Source organism: Asterias amurensis, chromosome 14 (genome assembly GCF_032118995.1).
Source record: "Asterias amurensis chromosome 14, ASM3211899v1".
NCBI classification, from domain to species: Eukaryota; Metazoa; Echinodermata; class Asteroidea; order Forcipulatida; family Asteriidae; genus Asterias; species Asterias amurensis.
Genome location: NC_092661.1, coordinates 5,750,026 through 5,772,782, shown reverse-complemented (window position 1 = coordinate 5,772,782; position 22,757 = coordinate 5,750,026). Strand labels below are relative to the sequence as shown.

At 40.1% G+C, this 22,757-nt stretch overlaps 2 protein-coding genes across 2 annotated transcripts; one reads left to right on the top strand and one right to left on the bottom strand.

Moving 5' to 3' along the window:
• The first annotated feature begins 4,587 nt into the window (after positions 1–4,587).
• On the top strand, positions 4,588–10,738 carry LOC139946976 (uncharacterized). Its single transcript, XM_071944775.1, has one exon. It carries the CDS (start codon positions 6,120–6,122, stop codon positions 8,916–8,918), a length of 2,799 nt encoding a protein of 932 aa, XP_071800876.1. The 5' UTR covers positions 4,588–6,119; the 3' UTR covers positions 8,919–10,738.
• Positions 10,739–11,853: 1,115 nt separating this feature from the next.
• Positions 11,854–19,409, bottom strand: LOC139946977 (flavin reductase (NADPH)-like). Its single transcript, XM_071944776.1, has 4 exons — positions 19,206–19,409; positions 17,013–17,217; positions 15,974–16,162; positions 11,854–14,088 (listed from the first exon to the last, which is right to left on the bottom strand). The coding sequence occupies exons 1-4, from the start codon at positions 19,401–19,403 to the stop codon at positions 13,940–13,942; spliced, it is 741 nt and encodes a 246-aa protein (XP_071800877.1). The 5' UTR covers positions 19,404–19,409; the 3' UTR covers positions 11,854–13,939.
• Between the last annotated feature and the right edge of the window lie 3,348 nt (positions 19,410–22,757).

Here is a 22,757-nt window from a genome sequence, read left to right as displayed (position 1 = left end):
AATTATTTCGTCTGAAATGCCCCGTTGATTTTGTAATTAAGAAAAAAGGATATAAACAGAATCCCCATAGATCGCTCATAAACTTTTTGAAATGTGCACGGTGTACGTTTGAATTCTGGCCTAATTATTAGCAGTTTTAAGACAATGTAACTGGAACATTCAGATGACTTCGATTTTACCCATCAAATCAACATACGCCGACAAAACACGGCGACCCTAAATGCTATACAAATCATAGTTCTCGTGACTATCACTCTAGTCTCTCTGAACATTTCATTGGGTTTCAAGTTTACGTTTTTCAGTTTTGTTTAAGATATGGCAAACTGGACTGCGGTTCTTGTACAAACATCGTGGTATTTCATGAAGATGGAAAAACTATTGCCACTTCAAACTCCATGCTTAATTTTTTTTTTAAACCCCATCATTATCGTTAACTAAAAAACCCAATATTGTACTTTTAAAAGTCAAACCAGGCGGCGAAAAGTTGGGGGCAATGTCTAAAACGTTTATGAAACCCACGCCTACGCCCAAACAATAATCAAATCTTAGGATGTTACAGTTAAAGGTTACTTTACGTTTCACAACTACTTTACGTTTGAAATTTGTGACGTTAATTTTAAAAAGAACGTTACACGGTTTGTAATAACACGTTTATTTAGGTCGTTGTACATATCACTGCACCATATTATGCATGGAGCATGCGCACAGACCATGGCAAGTGCAATGCGACCAGTAGTGCCCCTTTAATTCCCCCTCGGCCTAACACTCGGTTTGGAGCGAAGTGCAGTGGCACCGTCTGTGTTAATTATAGCCTTTCCTACGAACGGGATGTAATACAATTGTTCCTTTCCTCTGTCGTATTCTCCTCCTGTAGTGGGCATGTCTGTCCAAGATAAGAAACCATAAAAAACTGATTGTTTCTATGTGTGAGATGACTGTCCAACCAAACATCCGGGAACGGGAGCTTTGTGCATTGTTACATCAAACTCTGGCCTTGCTCATTTTCCCGCCAAATTCTCGGGACGTGTTTAAACACGGTAAACAACCATCTGCATTATACTTGTACATTGCCCAGGTGGCATTTCATCAGGCAGTTAAGTGTGGGATGAGCAGGTTACCAGGCAGAAACATGTTGCGTAATGTATTGCTTGTTCCAATTGTAAATTATGCCGTTCTGACCATCGCTTTAGGAGGAGGAAAACTAAATAATTATGCTAAACCAAAGATACTGTGTGGTCATTTTATCCTGCCCTCCTCAGTGGTAGCACTAGCGACACCATCCATGGTGACATGCACAATAATTATTTTTCAAAATGAACTGCTCTATAAAAGTTTTATTTCCCAAAAAAGTTTGCAGGTGTGGAAAGTTTAGTATTGAATCAAGCTGTACACTACTTTCCCTGAAACAGTCGACACTTTTAAAATCATTTCACCCCCCCCCCCCCCCCCCGTCTTCCTCCCCCACACCGTTTCGATTCTGCTCGTCTTTACATTGCCCTATATACGATGTGGCGGCCTTCACATCACGACCGCAAAAGGTTTCCCTCTCCAGTCTTGGTTGTGTTGTTTGGGACTTCACCACCCAAAAACCACATGTGGACCAAATCTTGTCATATTTTCCCACCATTAGTAACCCGCTCTCCCACGCTTAAATAAGGAAAACGTGATGCGATCCAGTCACGTCTTAGGAGTCAGTCTTGTTTCTTGCCTTTAAAAGGTCATTTGCTAAAACCCATGTTTCCGGTATTGTTTAGAGGGAATGTACACTTAAAAACAAACTGACTTGGTAACGAGCATTGGAGAGCTGTTGGTATAGAACATTATGAGTAGAAACGGCTTCCTCTGAAGTAGCATAGATTTTGAGAACGATGTAATTTCTCACTAAAATAATAAAGGACTTCTAGCCAGAAGTCTTTTATTCCTATCTGAACGCATACAAATTCGTTCAACAAGGGTGTTTTTTCTCTCATCATTTTCTCGCAACTTCCATGACCAATTTAGCTACAATTTTTACAGGCTTGTTATTTTATGCTTATGTTGGGATACACCAAGTGAGAAGACTGGTCTTTGACAATTACCAAACGTGTACCTTCCCTTTAAAAAACATCACCACATCCAATTAGGCTTATCCTACTCAAAAAAAGGTTGCAGTTCTTATATTAATGTAAATGGTTTCCGAAACATGATCATCGATACATCGAAATAGAACATTTTACCGGAGTTCTTCAATTACAATTTGTTCCTTGTGCGCAATGGCAGAAAACCAATTAAACTTGCACACACTCGGTTGAAACACAATTTTGCATGATTGCTTACGCCCTTTACGTCCTCAACACGATTGGTTTGTCTTGGGGCCTTGGCCTCTCCTATCTACTTTGGAATTGAAACATTGCATGACATTGGTTGATAAGGAGCCAGATGATTTCTCTCGACGTTTCATTAGCATTGTCTGACTGTCTTCATGGCGAATGCATGTATGGTCATCTGGTCTCTTATTTGCTTCATAGAATCACTTTCAATACGGGGACTGTCGCATGTCCATACTAGGATTTTGAAAAGGCCTACTTATTTGGCGTTATGTTGAAGTATAGTACCAGCATCTCCAATCTGTTGAAATTAAGCCAAAGGGTCACAGGGTCAGTGCCATGACAAGGTCGCCCGACGGTGAGTGGTTAACGAGGTTTCCCGGGGGACGAGAGTCGCTTGAACTTGGTGTTTAGGTGAAAACACAGTGAGCACAACAACTCTAGGTGTTGATTGAGATCTGCACGAAGGTTACTGCTATAGCAAACATGATACACCATAGGTCTGAACATGAGTTGGTAACTCTTTTCCCCCTTAAAATAGAACACTTATGTAAACATTTATTAGTTTCACATTTTTATCTCCCTCTAGAGCTTTTTATATAAAATAAATGGAGAGAGAAATTATATCGGATATGATTTAGGCCTACTTCATTTGGCTCGTATGCTTTAGGCCTATATGGATTATTAAACCAATAACGGTGCCGAGCCCAAATTAATAGTGTTTTCGAACAAAAGCGAATATGCCCATCAGGAGCGTTGATTGACAAACCATAGAGAAAGGATCACAAACCTTATATTGGGTGTAGGCCTACATTACGAGGGATTAAATTTTGCCAAGTATCAATATTCCATCAATAAACAGCTTACGGGTTTTCATAGGTTCCCCCTTTTCTAGAGCCGGAACCTCCCATGTTACAACGCAGGAGGTTTACAGCCTATGTGCATCACCGAACCCTAGGTTTAAACACAACTGGTGGACAATTTCTTTCAGTTCATCCTTTGCTGACTACTTTACTTCTTTCAATTTCAAGAAAATAATATTTGAGAAAATCCCAAAATCAGGACAGGCCCTGAGAAATCACACGCCTGACATTGTCTACCTGCCGCGCATGCCGGGTGAAGATGGGCACATGTACGGCCAGCATAACCAACGGAGTTTCCCTAATACCGTGGAAAGTGGTGGTGTTTTGCTGAATTAAATTGTGTCCGCAGTCTCGGACACAATAATTATGTCGACCGTTACGTGTGGAAGGTTGCCTGCGGAGGTTGGGTGGGGTTAGTTCATTAGAAACCGAAAGTACAGTTAATGCGATGATGTCACGTCTTGAGCAAAACAACAATTCAATGTTAAAACATAAGTAAACATCGTGGAGGCGAGGTTGGTAAAATGCCCGTCATGGGATAGTGTTGACATACGAGATAAAACCTCTTCACTCGCTCTATGCATGTATGGAGGACGGCTCTATGTGAGGACGAATTTCCTACACTCACTCATGAGTGATACATCTTGAAGGAATGTAATGGGGGGGGGGGTGCTTGTTAACTTCCAGTTAGTTCCTGGTTTACGACTGTTTCATGTGTTTAAGCATAGAAAGGCGAGTGCATAGCCTTGATCACTATTCCCCATGCTTTGATGTATTTAGCAGGGGTACCAACCAGCTTACCATGTACAAGCATGAGGTAGAATTCCACATCCATGGTAACCAGAATTACAAAAATTGCAAAGTTGGGGACACAAATAAAAAAATATTACAAACAGTAAGAATAGAGTGATTACAAGACATCCCAAGAAAAAAACGTGATTGAACCCTGATTGTTGATGTATAATTCCCATGTACACTGCACCTACATCAAAGTTGCGTTTCATTCTTCATAACATTGACAACACTTTCAACTTCAAGATGCTCCGTCTTGAATCAATGTTGCGTTTAATGCTTGCTTTATGGTCAATGTTATTTCAATTATCTTTAATCCCGTTGGAAACATCGAATTTGAATTGTTTCCCTGGGTACATTAGGTGGTGCAATGACTTATCGGCCAGATATTGGGAAAACACTTCTACATTACGGGAAGGAATGGTATTGTGGAGGTAGCTAGACCATGGCTAGACCATCACTGCGGTATACAGGCAGTGATTTGGGAGTTGCAGTAATGTTTAAACCGGCTGTGTTTGAAGACATGAAACAGCCACCGTCAAAATAAACCGTACTACCCTCTCTCTCGCCACGTTCCTCTAGGCATTTTAGGGTACAGTTTCAACCAGTGCGTGTATACGATTCGGACGTAATGATGTGCGCGGATGAGCGGGTAATGAGGCAGCAAGGTTACCGGCGTCTGTTTACAAAATACAACCACGGAGCCAATGCAAGCATTCTCATTATCTCAAGGCATTGTTTAGATGTCGTAACGCACATGGTGAGAGGCGAGGTAACTATTTTAATTTCGGGAGAAAATCTCCAATTTCACGATTTAGCGGAAGTGCTATCCCAGGCCCTTGCAGTCCCATGTGATTTGCGAGGGCGAATAGGCGACAGATGGCTCTGAAATTACGTGTGCTGTGGTCCGAGGATTTCAGTGTGAACTTTTGAAGACGTATTGTGCTTTGGGTGTCTACGTGTCGTCAGTAACTCCTCGCTTTCGGTTGCCATCGGACCACATCTGTCTATGAGTTTCTTCCCTGAACTAGTAATTCTTCACCCTCTTTAATGTGTCAGTCTTGTAGCAGGACAGTTGTCAGTGTAGGTCATTGTGAACACAGAGCTATCTGCACATGAACATGTACAGTGCACAACATGAATGGCATTTTGGAGTTACGAGATGGACTACGGGGTGTAGCGTGTCGTAGCCGTGGGGCATGCCGTATGGCACCCGTCATCACATCCAGCAATTCACGCCCAGTATTAGAGTCCGGGGACTCAAACCACCGCAGTGATTGATTCACGGCAAGTAATTCATGACATCATTTTTTTCTGACTCTGTGCCGAAGTATACCCTGACAATTAGAAATCTAAAATACATCAGTTATTTAAAGTGTTTTGATATTCTACTCGATGTCAAGTAGAAGTAAGGAATAATGAATGGATCAAGAATGATAATTTTACCCGCGTTTTCTGACTCACTGAGCATTATGCATTGTATGCGCAGTTTGCTCTATGGCTAAAGTGACTCAGTAACCATGTCAACAAACTGATGTACGTGAATTTCATTACGAACTGGTTAAGCGGTGGTAAAGCGGTTTGCTCTATTCGAGGGATGTGCTATTAGTGGATATTGTATCAAATGTGTATGTGCTGTTAGACCATTCACTGCTCAATGGTTAGACTAGACAGTGCACGGTACACTCTTCAACCAAGGTCTACACCATTGGTCTGGCCGGAAACCGGTGACTTTTCCCGCTCACACACGGGTGGCGTTTTCTCTTCCTGCCTATAAAGATCTACGCCTATTTTAGAATTATAAACTGGGAAAACCAGCCCACCCACCCGACGAACGAGTCACATGAACATGACAGCACAATATGAATAGACATCAACGTCTGAACACATACTCTGGGTACATCGGTTGTCCCATCAGACCGATTTGAACATTGGACATCGTGGATATATAAAATAGCAGAGTTTGCGAAAATTGGATTCATTACTTCGGTGGAGGTTAAACTGGACTGTCTAGTGTGCTCGAATTGAAAGTGTACCCATTGAACGTGCTATCTGTATTTTGATGCTAAGTACTTGGTGATGATGGAATAAGCCTGTGTGAGTCATAGTTAACAGCTTGTTAACGCAAGAGCATTTTTGTCGCAGTCATTAAAAGGACATGATAATTTCGGACCGGGTCTTTAATTTTACAATGACTGCTGCTATGCGTGGCAACATGGCGTCTCTATGGATGTTCTTCTTTGTCGTGGGGATAACTTTACAACGGAGTTTGGCGATTTACACGTTTCGCGAGCAACCGTCGGACACTAGCGCGTTGCCGGGGAGCACAGTGGTGCTTCACTGCTCCGTTGAGCAATACATTAACACCACGGCCATCGTTTGGTGGAGCCGTGACTCGGTCATCAGCCACAACAAAGACCTGAAATTGTCCAGTCTAAACACCGACCAGCTCCAAAGGTACTCGATTTCAGGCGACGCATCTCGGGGGGAATTCAACCTTAAAATAGTGAACTTTACCGCCACAGACGCCGCCAGTTACCGCTGTCAGATGTTTGCGGCGTCAACCCACGAGGGATTTTTTAAATTCTCTCACACCGCAGAGCTGACCGTTGCACCATTCGATCCCCAGTGTTACGTGAAGTCCTCGGTCAGTATACCTATGGTAGGAGACACTGTAGATTTAGTGTGTGAATCACGTAACCCGAACTATATGGGGGAACTGAGGTGGATGTACTCGGCTAAATCATTGCCATCATTTCTGACTGGTAACACATCTCGTAACCCGGTTTTGCGGAACGTCGTGACGCGTGTGTTGACAGACAAGGATTACGACGCACGTTTTATGTGTTTTGAGCAGAGCCGAACATGCTTTCTCATCCCATTACGTCGTTATATTCCAGTACTCTTGCAAGCTGCCGACGAAAACCCAATGATCGGAGACAATTTAACGTACAGGTGTGTGGCAAATAAAGACCTTAGACCCCTAGCCTATAACTGGTTCATCAACGGTCACGACACCGAAGTATACACTGAGGAATTTACCTTTGGACCCGTGAATGCATCGCACAACGCCAGTATCTTAGAGTGTGCTGTGAAACATTCCACTGGTTTTAAAGGTAATGATAGCGTAACAATTAATTTACAGCAAACACGAAACGGCGGTTCTAGTACCATGTCCCCCGATACTGGCGGGGTTTCCCGTCCACGCACCTCAACTTTTGGAGGTGGGTTGTCCCCTGGTTTAGAATCCACATCCCTGCTAAACGCCCTCTTTGAAAACCAGGGGAACGCGAAAACACAAGAAGACACATGGGATGGACTTATTATGCCGTTAGTAATCAGCGCTTCGGTTGTTGGGCTCTTACTCATTACCGTAATTGTACTCTTGACTGTATTTCTCTCCCGCCAGAGGGCGTCTAACCGTAGAGTCACTGATTCCAAGACAACTGACACACGTGGTCCGCCATCGGACTGTGTGCCGCTTGACTATGTCGCAAACACGATTACCGATTCCCCATCCATTAGTATCGGTACTTTGAAAGGATATAAGAACCCAGCCGGCTGTGGTTCAGTGGACACATTTGAACTGGATACGGACCCTGAATGTCAGCCCGAGTATTTCACACTGGAACACCCGTACTCAAACCCGTACTACGAAGGAATACCAGGACAGGCGAAGCTCGAACAAAGCAGTGTCGATACTGAGAATCAATGTTCAGAGTTTGACGGTATCGAAGTGTCGGAAACCATTACTCCGGACTGCGATTTGACCGCTCGTAATCGCAGGTTTAGTTTTGGGTCGAGTCGTCCACCCCCGGTACCAGCGGGACCCATTGCATTGCCTCAGGTATCAATGATAATCCCACCTGAGTTTGGAGGCAACGATGCCGAGGTGGAGTCCCTTGTTGCTGCGTATGCCATAACGGACGTGGCACGCCCGTCAGGAACATCAGACGCAAAGCATCGCGGCGGAAGTCTCAAGCGCCCTCTGCCGGCAAGGCCTAATGAGTACCGCGCACCTAGTGTGACATTCGTAGAGGAGCAACCGTTCCGCCGGTTCGGTAGTTTGAAGTCTCTCGGCCAACCAGCAGTCGGCGCAATGGCGAGATCGAACAGTCTTAAGCGACCTCTACCAGCCAAACCCAAAGATGATGCAGTCACACCTGGGCACCGTACTCCAGACCCTTACCGCGCCCCTAACTCCCTATTCGCTAACATTCCTCCATTTTTATCTAGTGAGACATCCGCTGTAGCCGTCCTAGGAGCCGAGAGTGACCGCCCCAGTGCCGTCACTAAAACACATAAATTCCAATTACGCGATGTCCCACAGAAATACCAAAGACCAGCCAACGTTAATCTGGAGAGATTATCGGCTGCAACGTCGGCAAGTGAAGGGGACTACGCGGAGATAGATTCAGACCAGGACGTAACTGAAACTGACAACCTCCTTTCAAACTATCAGACCAACGAAAACAAAGCCAAAACCCCCAGCACTGGGATTGATGATTCTGACTCAGAAAGTAAAGATACGGGATCACTTGAGATCGAGGTTGTGTTCGAAGATGATTACGCAATGGTTGATGAAAGTGAAGACCAATCAGACTCTATCAATGATCTTCGCAACCAATCATCGCCAACCTTACAGCCAAAGTTAACATGCGATTTACCTATGGACTCGGATTGTGAGGACACAGTTGTGTCTCCCCTCAAAGACACTCACCAAGAAAACACCAAATTGAACAAAGACGGGACACTTCAGTACGCCCGGGTTCAAAAACCTAAACGTGTAAGCGGCTCAGTCGGTGATGCTAAGGAGAGTTCGGACGGTGTAAACAAACGGCCATGTGCTTTGGACTTGTCGCCAACTAGTGCGTGTTTCCCAACGGAAACGCCTGATAGTTGTCAAGAGAGGGCGTTTGTTCAAACTGCCGAACCCCATTATGCTCTGGTCAAATAGATTTGTATTTACCAACATGTAAGGCATCGCTGTTGTTTGTGGAGAAGTAAAATAATTTCAATCCTCATATTTAACCAATAACATTAGCTATTGCCAGTGTGCAACTTCAAACAATAATGATAGTTAAGAAACAAGGCATGCAGTGATGCCACCCATCTCCGACATTGTTGTTTTCTTTTTGAAAATCCAGCTCGGACAGAATTAAAGGAACACGTTGCCTTGGATCGGTGTCCTTGGTCTTTTAAATGCGTTTGTTACCGTTTGTTATATAATTCATATGATTATAAAGATATTTTAAAAGTAGAATGTAATGACCCACACAAGTATCACTCGAAATTGCGTGGTTTTCCTTGTACCTCGTCGACTAGCACGGTCGGCCATTTTATGGGAGTCAATTTTTGATTCCCATAAATGGCCGACCGTGTTATCGCAAAGTAAAATAAAAAAACACGCAATTTCGAGGCAAATTTGTGTGGATCATTTTATTCTGCTTTTAAACCATCTTTCTAACCATATGCATGTTATAAGAAACGGTTACAAATGCTTTTCAAAGACCAACTCGACCGATCCAAGGCAACGTGTTCCTTTAATAACCCCACGACATCTAGTGGAATGTTCGTGGCATTCAGTGCTTTCTCCAAACTTGTAAACAAAATTGGTTTGAATAACGGTATTCTTAGAGTAAAGCTGGGGATTGGAATGAGTGTACTGTTTTCATTATGCCTGAAGTATGAGACGTAGGCCTTTGCAGCGCACCATTCTCTAGGCAGGTAACCAAGTTTTATCGCACTTTTACGGACCATATAACACACAACATATATTTTGTTATATATCTGACATACAGATCCTTGTCATTTGATTGGTGGAACTTACTTAACGTGACATTCACTATTACTCCCATCCGCACCGGCGATCAAAAATACCTATTCGCCCATGGGAATAGCATTTCCCATTCAACATTTAGGATCATCCTTGTTCCCAATGTTTTTGAGCAGTACAGCGCCGCGGCGCCGCTGTTAAATTAAAGGAGCACCTGTGCAAAAGGTTATGATCCGATTTGTGCATTGTTGCCGCTACGCGGCGCTATATGATTTTTGGTTGTCAGTAATTTGTGTGATTTTTCATAATGTTATACTTTTTAAATACATCAAATGGCAAGGATCTAGGGCCTATTATGTCAGTTATATAAAACAAATATTGAGTGGCTTGAATTCGTGGAATGGAAGGAATATTATCGCTCGGTAAAATTTGGACTGTTCCATTTCACTCGGCTTTGCCTCGTGAAATGGAACAGTCCAAATTTTACCTTGCGATAATATTCCTCCCATTCCACTCTAAGCCACTCAATATTTGTATTATATCATTTTTTTTATCCATCAGGTATAGCTAATGTGTTAATATTGTAACTTGTTCCAAACATGTTGTGACACATGCAATTGTCTGCAATGCGCTAGTTTTTAGGAGACTGCCTTTCATTTAGGCTTGTCATTTAATCATTGTAAACGGGCAAAATTAAATGGACATTACATAAGAACGCAGACCGCGAGCGCGAGCAACAGTTAACTACATTTACATGTCATTTTAAGTTTGGTATGTATCATTAGCCCATTATTCTATGTCCACACTATTTGGTTGAAGTAAAACTTGAAGTTAAGAATATTCAACCAAAAGAGAACAAGAGAGTTTTTGAGTAAAACAATTTCCCCTATCTAGCCGAGCGAGGGAAGGTATAATAATATATAACCAAAATTATTCTCGCATATTCGGTGTTTGCAAACATCCCGTCGGAATTTGTATGCAAAGCACTGGCTTAGAAATTGACAAAAAAGCCAGTCGGGTTGGCTTAAATGGTTGATCAAAAAATTAAAAGAATCAAATCCAAACACCACTCCACCACACAAAGCCCTTAAACGAAGTTCATTATACTGTTTTAAAATGATAACGCAACTCCGGACTTGATTTCATGTCAAGGTCTGTCAGTATTTTATTAATTTCTTTTTGTAGCGAAAGACTACTAGACATTTAGGCCTAAGGTAGTACATGAATTCAAAAACTCTGTATAATCAGACTTGAATTCAGGATTGTGTAATGTAAATACACCGGGAGAAAAAAACTCTATGCGCTTTCAGAAATGTTGTGTGCAGCAACACTACATTGTATGTAAATATTTGCCAATTTTGTTTCTGATGCCAATATTCATATTAATTATATTTGGATTGCAATTTAAAAAGCTGCATGTCTCATCTCTTAAATTTCCTTCGTCCTGTCTGTTGACTTATCTTCTCTGTTCCAGGTAGCCCGTACAACGATTTTGATGCAAAACAATAAAAAGGGCATTTTCTGTCAAACAAAATTATGTAGGCCCCTACACAAATTTTGTTTTCAGTTTTCTATAATGACCAAAAAGAAAAATTAAGAATTGGGAAATCTGCTGCCAATTGCATAAAATATGCTTAATTGCAGGATAAATGTTGTTTCAAATTTTCTGCTAAAAAGCAAAAATTGGGCCCTGATCCCCCGAGTATTAATTTAATCATAACTTGTCTTTTCTTTTCCTGCATTAATGTAGAAACAGATCTTTTCGGCTAAATTCAAATCACAAAGCCAACCTACAAATGTATTGCGTTTGTAACGGATTTTGATTTTTTGTGTGATTTTTAATTGTTGTGTATTTTGTGTAAAGTAATTTTTTATCGATGATGGTTTTTGTGATACACAATATAATGGTTATTAACACTATTACATCAACATACTTGACTAAAATTAACAGTGCTGTTGAACTTTCATTATAATGTTAAAAAAAATGCTTGTATTAAAATATCGTATACCTCCTTTGAGTTAAAGGTAAAATGAATAAACAAACGATTCCAGTGATAACTGAGTTGATTCGTTAACATCAATTTTAATGAATTCAAAATATTATTTTAATAAAAAACATATCTCGTTTTTTAACATACAAGTTATGTAAAATAAGTCAGCTATTTCAGATAGTTAACCATTAAATAACCGACAATTTAAACTTTCATAAAATGATTTAGGTGGGTATAGCTCAAAGCATACAAACAAAACAACATTATAACTTGACACTGACTTACACGACTTATAATGAGTCAAATAAATAACAAATACAATTTGTCTTTAAAACTTTTGCACAAGCAGACCACTTAAATAGTACAGAAAAACATACTTTATTCTGATAAAAATTCTGCCCATATACCTAAACATTTTAATGGCTTATAGACAATTAAAATTGTCTAGACGCATATAAAATAATATGTACACAAAACATTGAAACTTCCACCACCCCAGTAGGTCGGTAGCACTGGGCTCGATTTCACATGGCACTAAGGTTTAAAGGCACTGGACACTGTTGGTGATTACTCAAAATAATTATTAGGATAAAAACTTACTTGTTAACAAAACAAGTTTAAAACATTGTGAGAAACTGCTCCCTCTGAAGTAACGTCGTTTTCGAGATTGATTTTGAGACATCAGAATTAGATTTTGAGGTCCCGAACGCGAGCATCTGAAAGCACACAACGTCCTGTGACAAGAGTATTTTTTCTTCCATTGTTATCTTGTAACTTTGACGACCGAGTGAGTTCAAATTTTCACAGGTTTGTTAACTTATGCATATGTTGAGATACACAATTACCAAAGGTGTCCAGTGTCTTTAAGACAAGTTGTAAGTATCACCATAGTGATTTGTATTGTGACATCAGATCATTTCACTAAGCAACTCTGATTGATTTGCAGTCAAGATCAACCATAGGTCTTTGTTAAATTGGGGGGGGGGGTCAATGTAGCCAATGCGAATATTTCAGGTAGTTTCCTTGTCATCAACTAATAAAAAAACCACAATGAAAACTGAATGGGTATATCTTAAAACAGCGTTGGCCGAGTACAGACAAACTGTGAAGAGTGGAAACTTGAACCTGCAAACTCCAAAAGCTCTGGAGCTCTATCAACTATGCTATTACAATCCCGGCCATATCTTGTTGTCTTGTTGGGCCCCCGCACCACGGCCCCTTGCCCCCCTGGACACCTTGTAATTACTCAAAATAATTGTTAGCATAAAAACTTACTTGGTAACAAGCAATGGAGAGCTGTTGATATTACATGTATGTAAAACATTGTGAGAAACGGCTCCCTCAATTTCTCACAAAAATATGGTTCCGTGGTTTCGAAATCAAGCATCTGAAAGCACACAACTTGTGCAACAAGGGTGTTTTTTCTTCCATTATTGTCTCACAACTTCGAAGAACAATTGAGCTAAAATGTTCACATTATTTTATGCATATGTTGAAAGTGTCTTTGACAATTACCAAAAGTGTCCAGTGCCTTTTAAAAAGCCTTTTTTTTGTAATATTTAAAAAAGAAAGTCACACTGAAAAATTGTGTGCGGTCTTTGGCGTTTCTATCAACATTTAGCAGGGGGAAGTGGACAGGAATTTTTTTATTGTGACGTTGCGAATGGAAGGCCCAAGCATTTTGGGGGCGGGATTGTCCCCCTTTTTTTGTCAGTATCGTTGTTCAGGGGTGCCAGTCAGAAGCTATTCAACCTGCAGTGTTACTGGATCACCACCACAGTTACACAATACAACATGGGAAATGGCAGAAGAGGGTTGACCTTAAAGGCAGTGGACACTATTGGTAATTACTCAAAATAATTATTAGCATAAAACCTTTGTTGGTGACGTGTAATGGGGAGAGGTTGATGGTATAAAACATTGTGAGAAACGGCTCCCTCTGAAGTGCCATAGTTTTCGAGAAAGAAGTAATTTTCCACGAATTTGATTTCAAGACCTCAAGTTTAGAACTTGAGGTCTCGAAATCAACCATCTAAACGCACAAAACTCCGTGTGACAAGGGTGTTTTTTCTTTCATTATTATCTCGCAACTTTGACGACCATTGAGCTCAAATTTTCTCAGGGTTCTTATTTTATGCATATGTTGTGATACACCAACTGTGAAGGCTAGTCTTGGACAATAACCAGTAGTGTCCACTGCCTTTAAGAATCTCACACAGCAATAGCGATGATTTTCTTGTCATATTCTTGAGTTTCAAGACATGCCAGCATGAATCTGGCAACATCAGCTCGGGAAATATAGGTGCTTTGGTAACCAACACTGGTCACATACTGCCCCTCTTCGGTGAAGAATTTTTTATCTGTTGCAAACAAAATTAAACAAATTTTCAAAATTATAAGTTTACAAATTTCAGATGTGGAATCCATAGGCTGACAATGTGACGTGTAATTTGTGTCTTGATACTTTTCAAACTTTAATCGCAGTTGGGTTTGTAGACTGTAATTTAAAAGGTTACAAGTCAACCAATTCCTGATAGCGGAATACATGGGCAAAATGACGGAAAATTGTGTCCCAATTTTTCAGACAGAACCTGAATTTGACATAATCGTCAACACTTTTCATTGTCTCAATGCTTTTCAAACTTCAATCGATTAGGTTTGTGGACTGTAAAAGAGGTAACTTATGACGATTATTTGACATTCACACAGGTGGTTTTAAGTTTTGGTAAATTTTCTTTTTGACTTTTCATTCACAATGGTGGCAATATGGTTCAATTTACAAATCATTTGGGCCTCCCTTTTTCTGAGTTTGATTTATGGAAAGAGGATAATACTAGGACAGCATCATAACTACATGTAAAGCCATGGATAGAGGGGGATGGGGAATGTGACACCCAGGTGCACTCAGATACATGTAGTGCTCTAAACTAAAAGGTTATTAAAAATGGTCCCTGCCCATCCCTCCCTACCCCACCAGAAGCATTGTCCCCCTGTACCCTGCCAGTGAAAAAACCTTATTTTCAAAATGGAGGTAAACATTAATGTTTGCCCCACCCTTTTGAAGTAGTCTTGACATCTAGAGTAGAGCAGATCCAACAATCATACCAACTATTAACAGGCCTGGAACTTTGTAATTTTGAGGTCAAGGCCGTTTTGGTTTTGATAGGTGCACATTTTGAAGGGCACCAAGGCCAAAGGGAAGGGAACTAAAGGTCTTCCATAAATGTAGTCATCACAGGATTCTTGCTCTGTTATAAGCCAAACACAAAACATATAACAAGCGCACTGACTTCAATTACTAGAGGCCAAATATGTTCTTGACTGACCAATAATGGATTTCATTATGATGGACATCTCAGCAGGTTGTGTTCTTAAAGACACTGGACACTATTGGTAATTGTCAAAGACCAATTTTCTCACTTGGTGTACCTCAATTATGCATAAAATAACAAACTAGTGAAAATTTGAGCCCAATTGTGCTTTCAGAAGCTTGATTTCGCGACCTCAAATTCTAAATCTGAGGTCTCGAAATCAAATTAGTGGAAAATTACTTCTTTCTCAAAAACTACTTCACTTTAGAGGTAGCCGTTTTCCACAATGCGTTATACTATCAACCTCTCCCCATTACTCGTTACCAAGTAAGGTTTCATGCCAATTATTATTTTGAGTAATTACCAATAAGGTCCACTGCCTTTAATATTAACACTTTAGGAGCTCGCTGTTATATAAATGAGCTTAGCTTAAGTTTTATATTGAATATGATGTGCTGAAAGCTTGTTTAAAGTTAAAACTTAAAGGCAGTGGACACTATTGGTAATTACTCAAAATAATTATTAGCATAAAACCTTTCTCGGTGACAAGTAATGGGGAGAGGTTGGTGGTATAAAACATTGTGAGAAACGGCTCCCTCTGAAGTGCCATAGTTTTGGAGAAAGAAGTAAATTTCCACAAATTTGATTTCGAGACCTCAAGTTTAGAACTTGAGGTCTCGAAATCAACCATCTAACTGCACACAACTTTGTGTGACAAGTGTGTTTTCTTCTTTCATTATTATTTCGCAACTTTGATGACCGATTGAGCTCAATTTTTTACAGGTTTGTTATTTGATGCATATGTTGAGATACACCAACTGTGAAGGCTAGTCTTTGACAATTACCAATAGTGTCCACTGCCTTTAATGCACTTATACTATGTTCAGGTAAAGTGAGAACAAGTAGCACAGTATTCCTTGAGAATATTGCTCACCAGTGATTGGCCCATTTGATAGGCCTGGTGGTCTGACCACTGTGTAGTTAATACATGTAGTATCCTGACTCCTCTGCATCAGGTACTGTTCCATTCTAGCCATGTCACTCAGGAGTCTGCCTATAGTCAGTCCCATAAACGGTTTCAATATCCACTCCATGAAGAACGAGCCTGGATACCTGCCTCGGACTGAAATATTGCAAAGAGATAAGAAAAACAGTTAAAGGCTATTAAAGGCACTGGACGCATTTGGTAATATCGTCAAAGACCAGTCATCAAAGTTGCAAGAAAATAATGAAGGAAAAAAACACCCTTGTCAGCTTGTTGCACAAACCTGTGTGCTTTGAGATGCCCGATCAGGCCTGAAGTCTTTTTCAAATTCAAGTGTTTTATTTTAGTGAAAAATTACCTCTTTCTCAAAACTTACATTAGTTTAGAGGGACAGTCGATTCCTACAAAGTTTTATACTATCAACAGCTCTCCATTGCTCATTACTAAGTAAGTTTTTATGCAAAATGTTTTGAATCATTACCAAAAGTGTCCAGTGCCTTAAGCCTACCTCCAGATGTATAGAAATAGCCGACATCACGTTTGTCATGCCCTTTGTTTTTCATGTCCTTATTTGTTAGGAATGGTAATTGCATTGGTAACACAAACCATTGAATCGCCTAAAATGGCCTGTTTCTGTCTGTTTGGACCTCTGTCTGTCTGTCTGTCTGGGGTTTCAGAACTATAACTTCCAAACTTAAAGACAGAAAAGTTGTTGTTTGGGGGTGAAAAGGTCAAAGGTCATGGTGGTCACTAATATATGACATTCCAGGCCTGGAATTTCCTGGAGGCAGCGGAGGCCGTGGCTTCTCTTGCCTGGTCTTGACCTTGTTGCCCCTTCAAAATTTTCCCATAGACTTTGAGATTTTCCAACCGAAGTGCCCGTAGCGAAATGGAAATGGCCTTGCCCAGGCAAAGATGAAATTCCAGGTCTGACGTTCTACCAAGATTATACAGAACTTCGGCAGGAAATAGTCCAACACAAACTCACAGTCAGTACACCATGACGACATGCACACAAGTCTCTTCACTCCTGATTCCTCCATAGCTTGTGTTATACATTTGATTGTCTCCGAGTAGAATGTAATTTCTCTGACTGCCAGAGCACCTGACCTACCCAGACATGAGAAGATGACGTCACATCCTGTAAAGTGGGCTTTCATTGATTCGGATGAATTCACGTCAGCTTGGACTGCCTTGAAGAAAATTTAAAAACAAACAATTAATTCACTGTCACAAGTAAAATTTCTTGTTATGACAGACTTTCGGACAAAGTGTTAATGGCCTGCCTCGGTGAGATAGTTGAGTCTTAGTGGTGGAGTATTGATCCAGGTTTCCGCTCTTGATTGAACTGCTCTCAAGAGAAGCTTCTACATATATGTACATGTAGCTGCCGATGGAACCGTTGTAGTCACAAACATAACGAAAATATTCATTATTTTGTTTGACATGATAGTGATACATGTTTGATATCCACATTAAAAGTGTTCATCAGAAAAATAAGAACAACATTTTTGTCTTCAAACACAGTTCAAGCCTGTTTGTTATACAAACTTGACTTTTTGGTGATTTAGAGAAATCATTAAGAGGTGTGAGGCTAAACACATTTATAAAACAGAATCTGCTCACAGAGTGACATTTCAACGAACAACACATCAGAAAATGCATGTACAAATGTACATGGTGTATGTGGCAATCCCTAAACGATGGTATATGTAGACATTGTGTACAGCCTCAATTTAGTTCTTTTGCCGGGCAGAAATTGAGAAGTGCTGTCCTGCCGACATGGCTGATGGGGAAACACACACTTCTAAAAGTAGACTAAAAGGTAATTATGATAACCCCTATTACGCTGTTTTGTTGCGCAGAAGTTTGATGTCATCAAAAGTTGCCATCTCTAATCTAAAAAATATTAAAATTTGGTGAAGCTGGAATCAGAGAAATTTGGGCTAAAAATCAGTAAATTAGCCCACAAGAAAGTCTGTTACAAGGCAGCACGGTAGTGCTTGCGCGCTATTATGAGTGAACGCAAGGCATTGTAATGGCGCACACGCACTGCCTTGTAAAAGCCCTTTCACAGAATGGTTTAGTCCAACCAGAGAGGAAGGAAGAGAAGGAGCTCGAACGACCCGCAAAACTGCAGAATAACAAAAGAGTACCCTGACAATGCCCCCGTCTAACTAGTGGAAAAAGATAGGAGACCTCCAGCTGGACGGCCGATTAACGAGCGGGATTAGATCTCTTTGTACCGCCAGTCTGCACTGTTGCCTTCGTGTAAAGTTGAATTATTGGAGACAAGAATTGTGAATACACACGTTTTCATTTACCGTTTGTGGTGTTTACATGGAAATATCATAGCATATTTTTACATTTTTTGCAACTTTCCTGTCACTAGCGGTGGTTCAAAACTTGGGTACTAGCACACGAGGGTGGTTGGTATTCAATTGTGTTTTTCGATTTGGTGAGCGAAAGTGTACACAAATTTTATCAGGTTTCAAAAAAACTGTTTTTAAGCGCAAACTCACATACGCCAGGTCGCCAATTGTTTGTATAAGGTATGTGGGTGATTGACGAGGCGTCGTTAAACGACCGCGGTACCACAGGTTCGACTTTTGAAGTCCCTTCCTTCGAGCTCCTTCTCTTCCTTCCTCCATGGTCCAACTAGGCTGCGGCTCTGCAGTTCATCGATCCAATAGGCTGGTACGTGCAGTTCAACGCTTGGTGACCAAAAAATAAAGTGTTGAACATATCGGAAAGTCAAAAAACATACAATGCGGCAGGTTCAAAATTCAACCTGGGAAATTTGTCGAACTGTTTTGCTCAGGGATCTGGGAAGATTTTGTCCTTTTTTTCAAAATTATTTTCTCAATGGTGTTTCGAGTGTTCATTTGATTGACATTGAGGATTAAGTTCGTGTTCCTACAAACATGTAGAATTTGTCGTGTCATGATTTTCGAGACGAAAGTGGTAAAAAAAATGGAGCAAATCTGTTGACTACATTGTAGCTGTCCAAATTGTACATGTTGGAACCAGATTTCCGTTTGCCTTTCAAGCATGGGTCGGCTCCGCCGTCGGAAGCCAAACGGGTCAACTTGTACACAAAATGAAAACCGTGCAATTTTTAATGATTCCATTGCTGTCATTGCATATAGTATACCATTTATTACCAATACCATATACAAACCTGTAAGTTCTCATGATTCACCGTCAGTGTGGATGGGTTTCTGCACAATGCCACTATTTCATGCCCTTGTTCCAAGGCAAGATTTAGTAACTGCCGACCAGTAGCGCCAGTCGCACCTAATACGGCAAATTTACCCATCTTTTCATGGGAATTATTGGATTGAACTTGTTTGAAGGTTTTTTCCAGCTCCGCCGACATAAAGCACATCATACGGAAAACAGCACCATACTAATTACTATACCCAATCCAGGGGCAAAATTGGTCTTAGTCCGAGACGTACTATCTCATACTGGTAACGTAAACATAATAGAGGGCGCGCTTTTCTTCTTAATTTCATGCTGGAATTCGAAGTTGGGGTCGATTTCAGAAAGAACTTTAGGACGTGAGACAATTACTAGCTATAACCATAGAGCAGACGATTAACTCTTCCCAACTCGAGATGCGCAAAGTTAGCGAGGCTGATGGGAAGTTAATCCATGCAAAGGTCTTTCAACCAAGACTGCAGGGAAAAATTGGTGACAGAACGCATGCAAAGCAAAACTGGGGGCCGGATGCGAAAAACGGCCTACAAATGTCAAGTTATAAAGAATGCGCCATTTTTTGCTATATTAATTGTATCTAAAAAAAAACACCCAAATAAAACCCAATTCATCCATATTAATTCTGCACAGTTAATGCTCATCAGACGGCGTTTCATCCCAATCATCACCAGCATCGTCAAGGATGGATCCAGACAAGACATTTTAGGGGGAGACGACAAATCTATTTAAGGAGGAGCATAAGTGCGAACGCGCGCTGCTCGAGAGCCCTGGAATTTTGGGTTGCATTTTATAGTAATAATGCTCTGTGGTGCAATCTTCGGCCAATAACAGGCATAATGAATGAAACAAAACATAAAGCCTTTAAAGGCAGTGGTAATTGGTAATTGCTCAAAATAATTATTGGCATAAATCCTTACTTGGTAATGAGTAATGGGGAGAGGTTGATGGTATAAAACATTGTGAGAAACAGCTCCCTCTGAAGTGAGGTAGTTTTCGAGAAAGAAGTAATTTTCCACGAATTTGATTTCGAGACCTCAGATTTAGAACTTCAGGTCTCGAAATCAACCATCTAAACGCACACAACTTCGTGTGACAAGGGTGTTTTCTTCTTTCATTATTATATGGCAACTTTGATGACCGATTGAGCTCAAATTTTCACGTTTGTTTTTGTATGCATATGTTGAGATACACCAAGTGTGAAGGCTAGTCTTTGACAATTACCAGTAGAGTCCACTGCTGAGAAGTAAAATAGTTTAACGTTGCAGTTTTACCATGAAAATAATTAGTCTACGATCTTTTCATTAATCAACGAAGATCATCTTTGGACCTAATGAACACAATGAAAGGAGTTCCAGTCGAACATCCTTTGACCTTAATTTTTGCAGAATGCCAAATGCGTTCCGTGGATACCACGAGTGTAAATCCATGGGGAAGCTAATCGAACGCAACCAATGTAGGTCCAAGTGATGTGGACCAAACCTTAGGCGGAACTCCAGACTTACCAGTTCGGAAATTGAGAAGCTGTCCTCCATCATAAGTGTCATTCTCGATTGAAATGCTGGATTTTCAGTTGATACTTTGCTAGTTGGAGTTTTGATAAGCATGCTCATTAAATGTGTATTTGTTAGGCCCAGGATTGGGGCTCACACCACCATCAATAACTAATCTTAGAACGTAGCACTGGAATTATTGCAATATGGGATTCTTGTTCCAAGAAAATGTCCCTTGGTTGCTGACTATGTTGTACTAAAGATGATTTACTACTTATGGGGATGAGGCTCCATATCAAACTTAACTTCATCTTTACATACATGTACACGTTGTTAGAAAAAGTCATGCAAAGGCCTAGCCAAAGACCAATAACTCCCAGGGCAAATGGTCCCACAATATTGTGTGCAAATGATGCTTCATTGTTATTAGTCACTCAGCCTATATGTTTAAAATCATAATTATGCTCAGTGGAACGCTATTGAGAGGTACTGTGGTTAGTATAGCATGGCATAGAGAGAAAGTTTCAAGAAAACTTTACCAGTATCACTAGATATGAAGTAACCTATAGATACCATAGAGAAAGCCAGTTGAGCCTTTGGTGGAAACACAAGAGTCGATGATTGGTACAGATGGTTTAAATTGTCAAGAGAACACAGAGCTGCTGTGAGCTGCACCCTGGCTCATCAACAGACTTTTGGATCTAGTTAAAATTCAGGTAACAGATGTACCTCTGCTATCTATTGTTTGCACAGGTGTGGAAATAAAATGAATGAATGAATGAATACTTAGTATCTCATAGTTATGACTTATGCTAGGTCACAATTTTTATTATATCTCAATGTCCTTTTTACGCTTCCGTACATTTGAAAGAGACGGTGTCATGGAGGCAATTACTCTTCGGGCAAGCTTGCACAGGTGAAATGCCTGGTAAATTTATAAATGTTATTCCTTCTTTGAAGTGTTTGTTGTATAGACATTAGACATACTCCGAATCAATCAAATGGCTCAACGGTCTGTGACCCATTTTTTTGTTTTGTTAAAACATTCATTTAAGAAGCAATTAGAACTGCACCACACATAGTAATTCAATTCAAATTCTTGTACGTGGTTTTTCTGTCTGAAGGAACCAGTGAAGCACAAAGGGAGGTTTATCTTTTCTTATGAATCTATATGTAAAAAGCAATAGTTTGAAGTCAGTTCATAATTGAAATAAGGAGTTAAGTCTATTTAATGTTTCATTGTTTTAGCTCATTCAGCTGAAACCTGTGATTAATTCTTTGAGTTTTATCCTTTCATATGAATCTACTTGTAAGAGGCAATGTTTGACTTAAGTTTCAAGTCAGTACATCATTGCAATCAGTAGTTATGATCATTATGTTCTTCATTGTTGCAGCTCATTCAACTGGAACCAGTGACAGAGAGTTTGATTTTTGTTTTAACAAATTATTTCAAACTTTAAGATTTTAATTTGAGTTTGTTTCTTTTAAATCCAGATGTCAATGTTCGAGCCTGAAAAAAAAACTTAAACATTTTTTATATTCCAAAAACTTTAACATTTTTTTATTCAAAAAACTTCAACATTATTTGAAAAAAAAAACCCTGAAAATTACTGAAATGACTGGCAATTGTATATATAACAATTTCACTTTGGCTTGTATATATACCAAAAACAACTCAACTCAAAGACTAAAAACTTAAACCAAAAACTTTAACATTTTCAAAAACTTTAACGCGGCCGGCCGGCCGGCCGGAAATTGGTATTACATAGGCTCGCACTGCTCTGCAGTTCGCCAAAAAAATACCAAACAAGAAGGAAACTATCTACGGAAATGACTTTTATGACGAAAACTTATTTCCTTAGCTAAACGTATGCTGAAAATACTCTTATAGTCTGAACATAATTATTTCATAAAGCAATTTTTTAAATTATCTATTTCAAGTAAAGGTTACTTGTAATGGTTGCTTAAACCTCAAGAGTTCTATTTACACAAAGTGACATCACTATTACATATGTGATGGT

Coding starts and splice junctions, on each gene's coding strand:
- LOC139946976 (XM_071944775.1), top strand. CDS start 6,120: ATGATAATTTCGGACCGGGTCTTTAATTTTACAATGACTGCTGCTATG.
- LOC139946977 (XM_071944776.1), bottom strand. CDS start 19,403: ATGTCGGCGGAGCTGGAAAAAACCTTCAAACAAGTTCAATCCAATAAT. Junction 17,218..19,205: donor TGAATCATGAGAACTTACAG/GTTTGTATATGG, acceptor ATTTTCTTCAAG/GCAGTCCAAGCTGACGTGAA. Junction 16,163..17,012: donor GTCGTCATGGTGTACTGACT/GTGAGTTTGTGT, acceptor GCAATATTTCAG/TCCGAGGCAGGTATCCAGGC.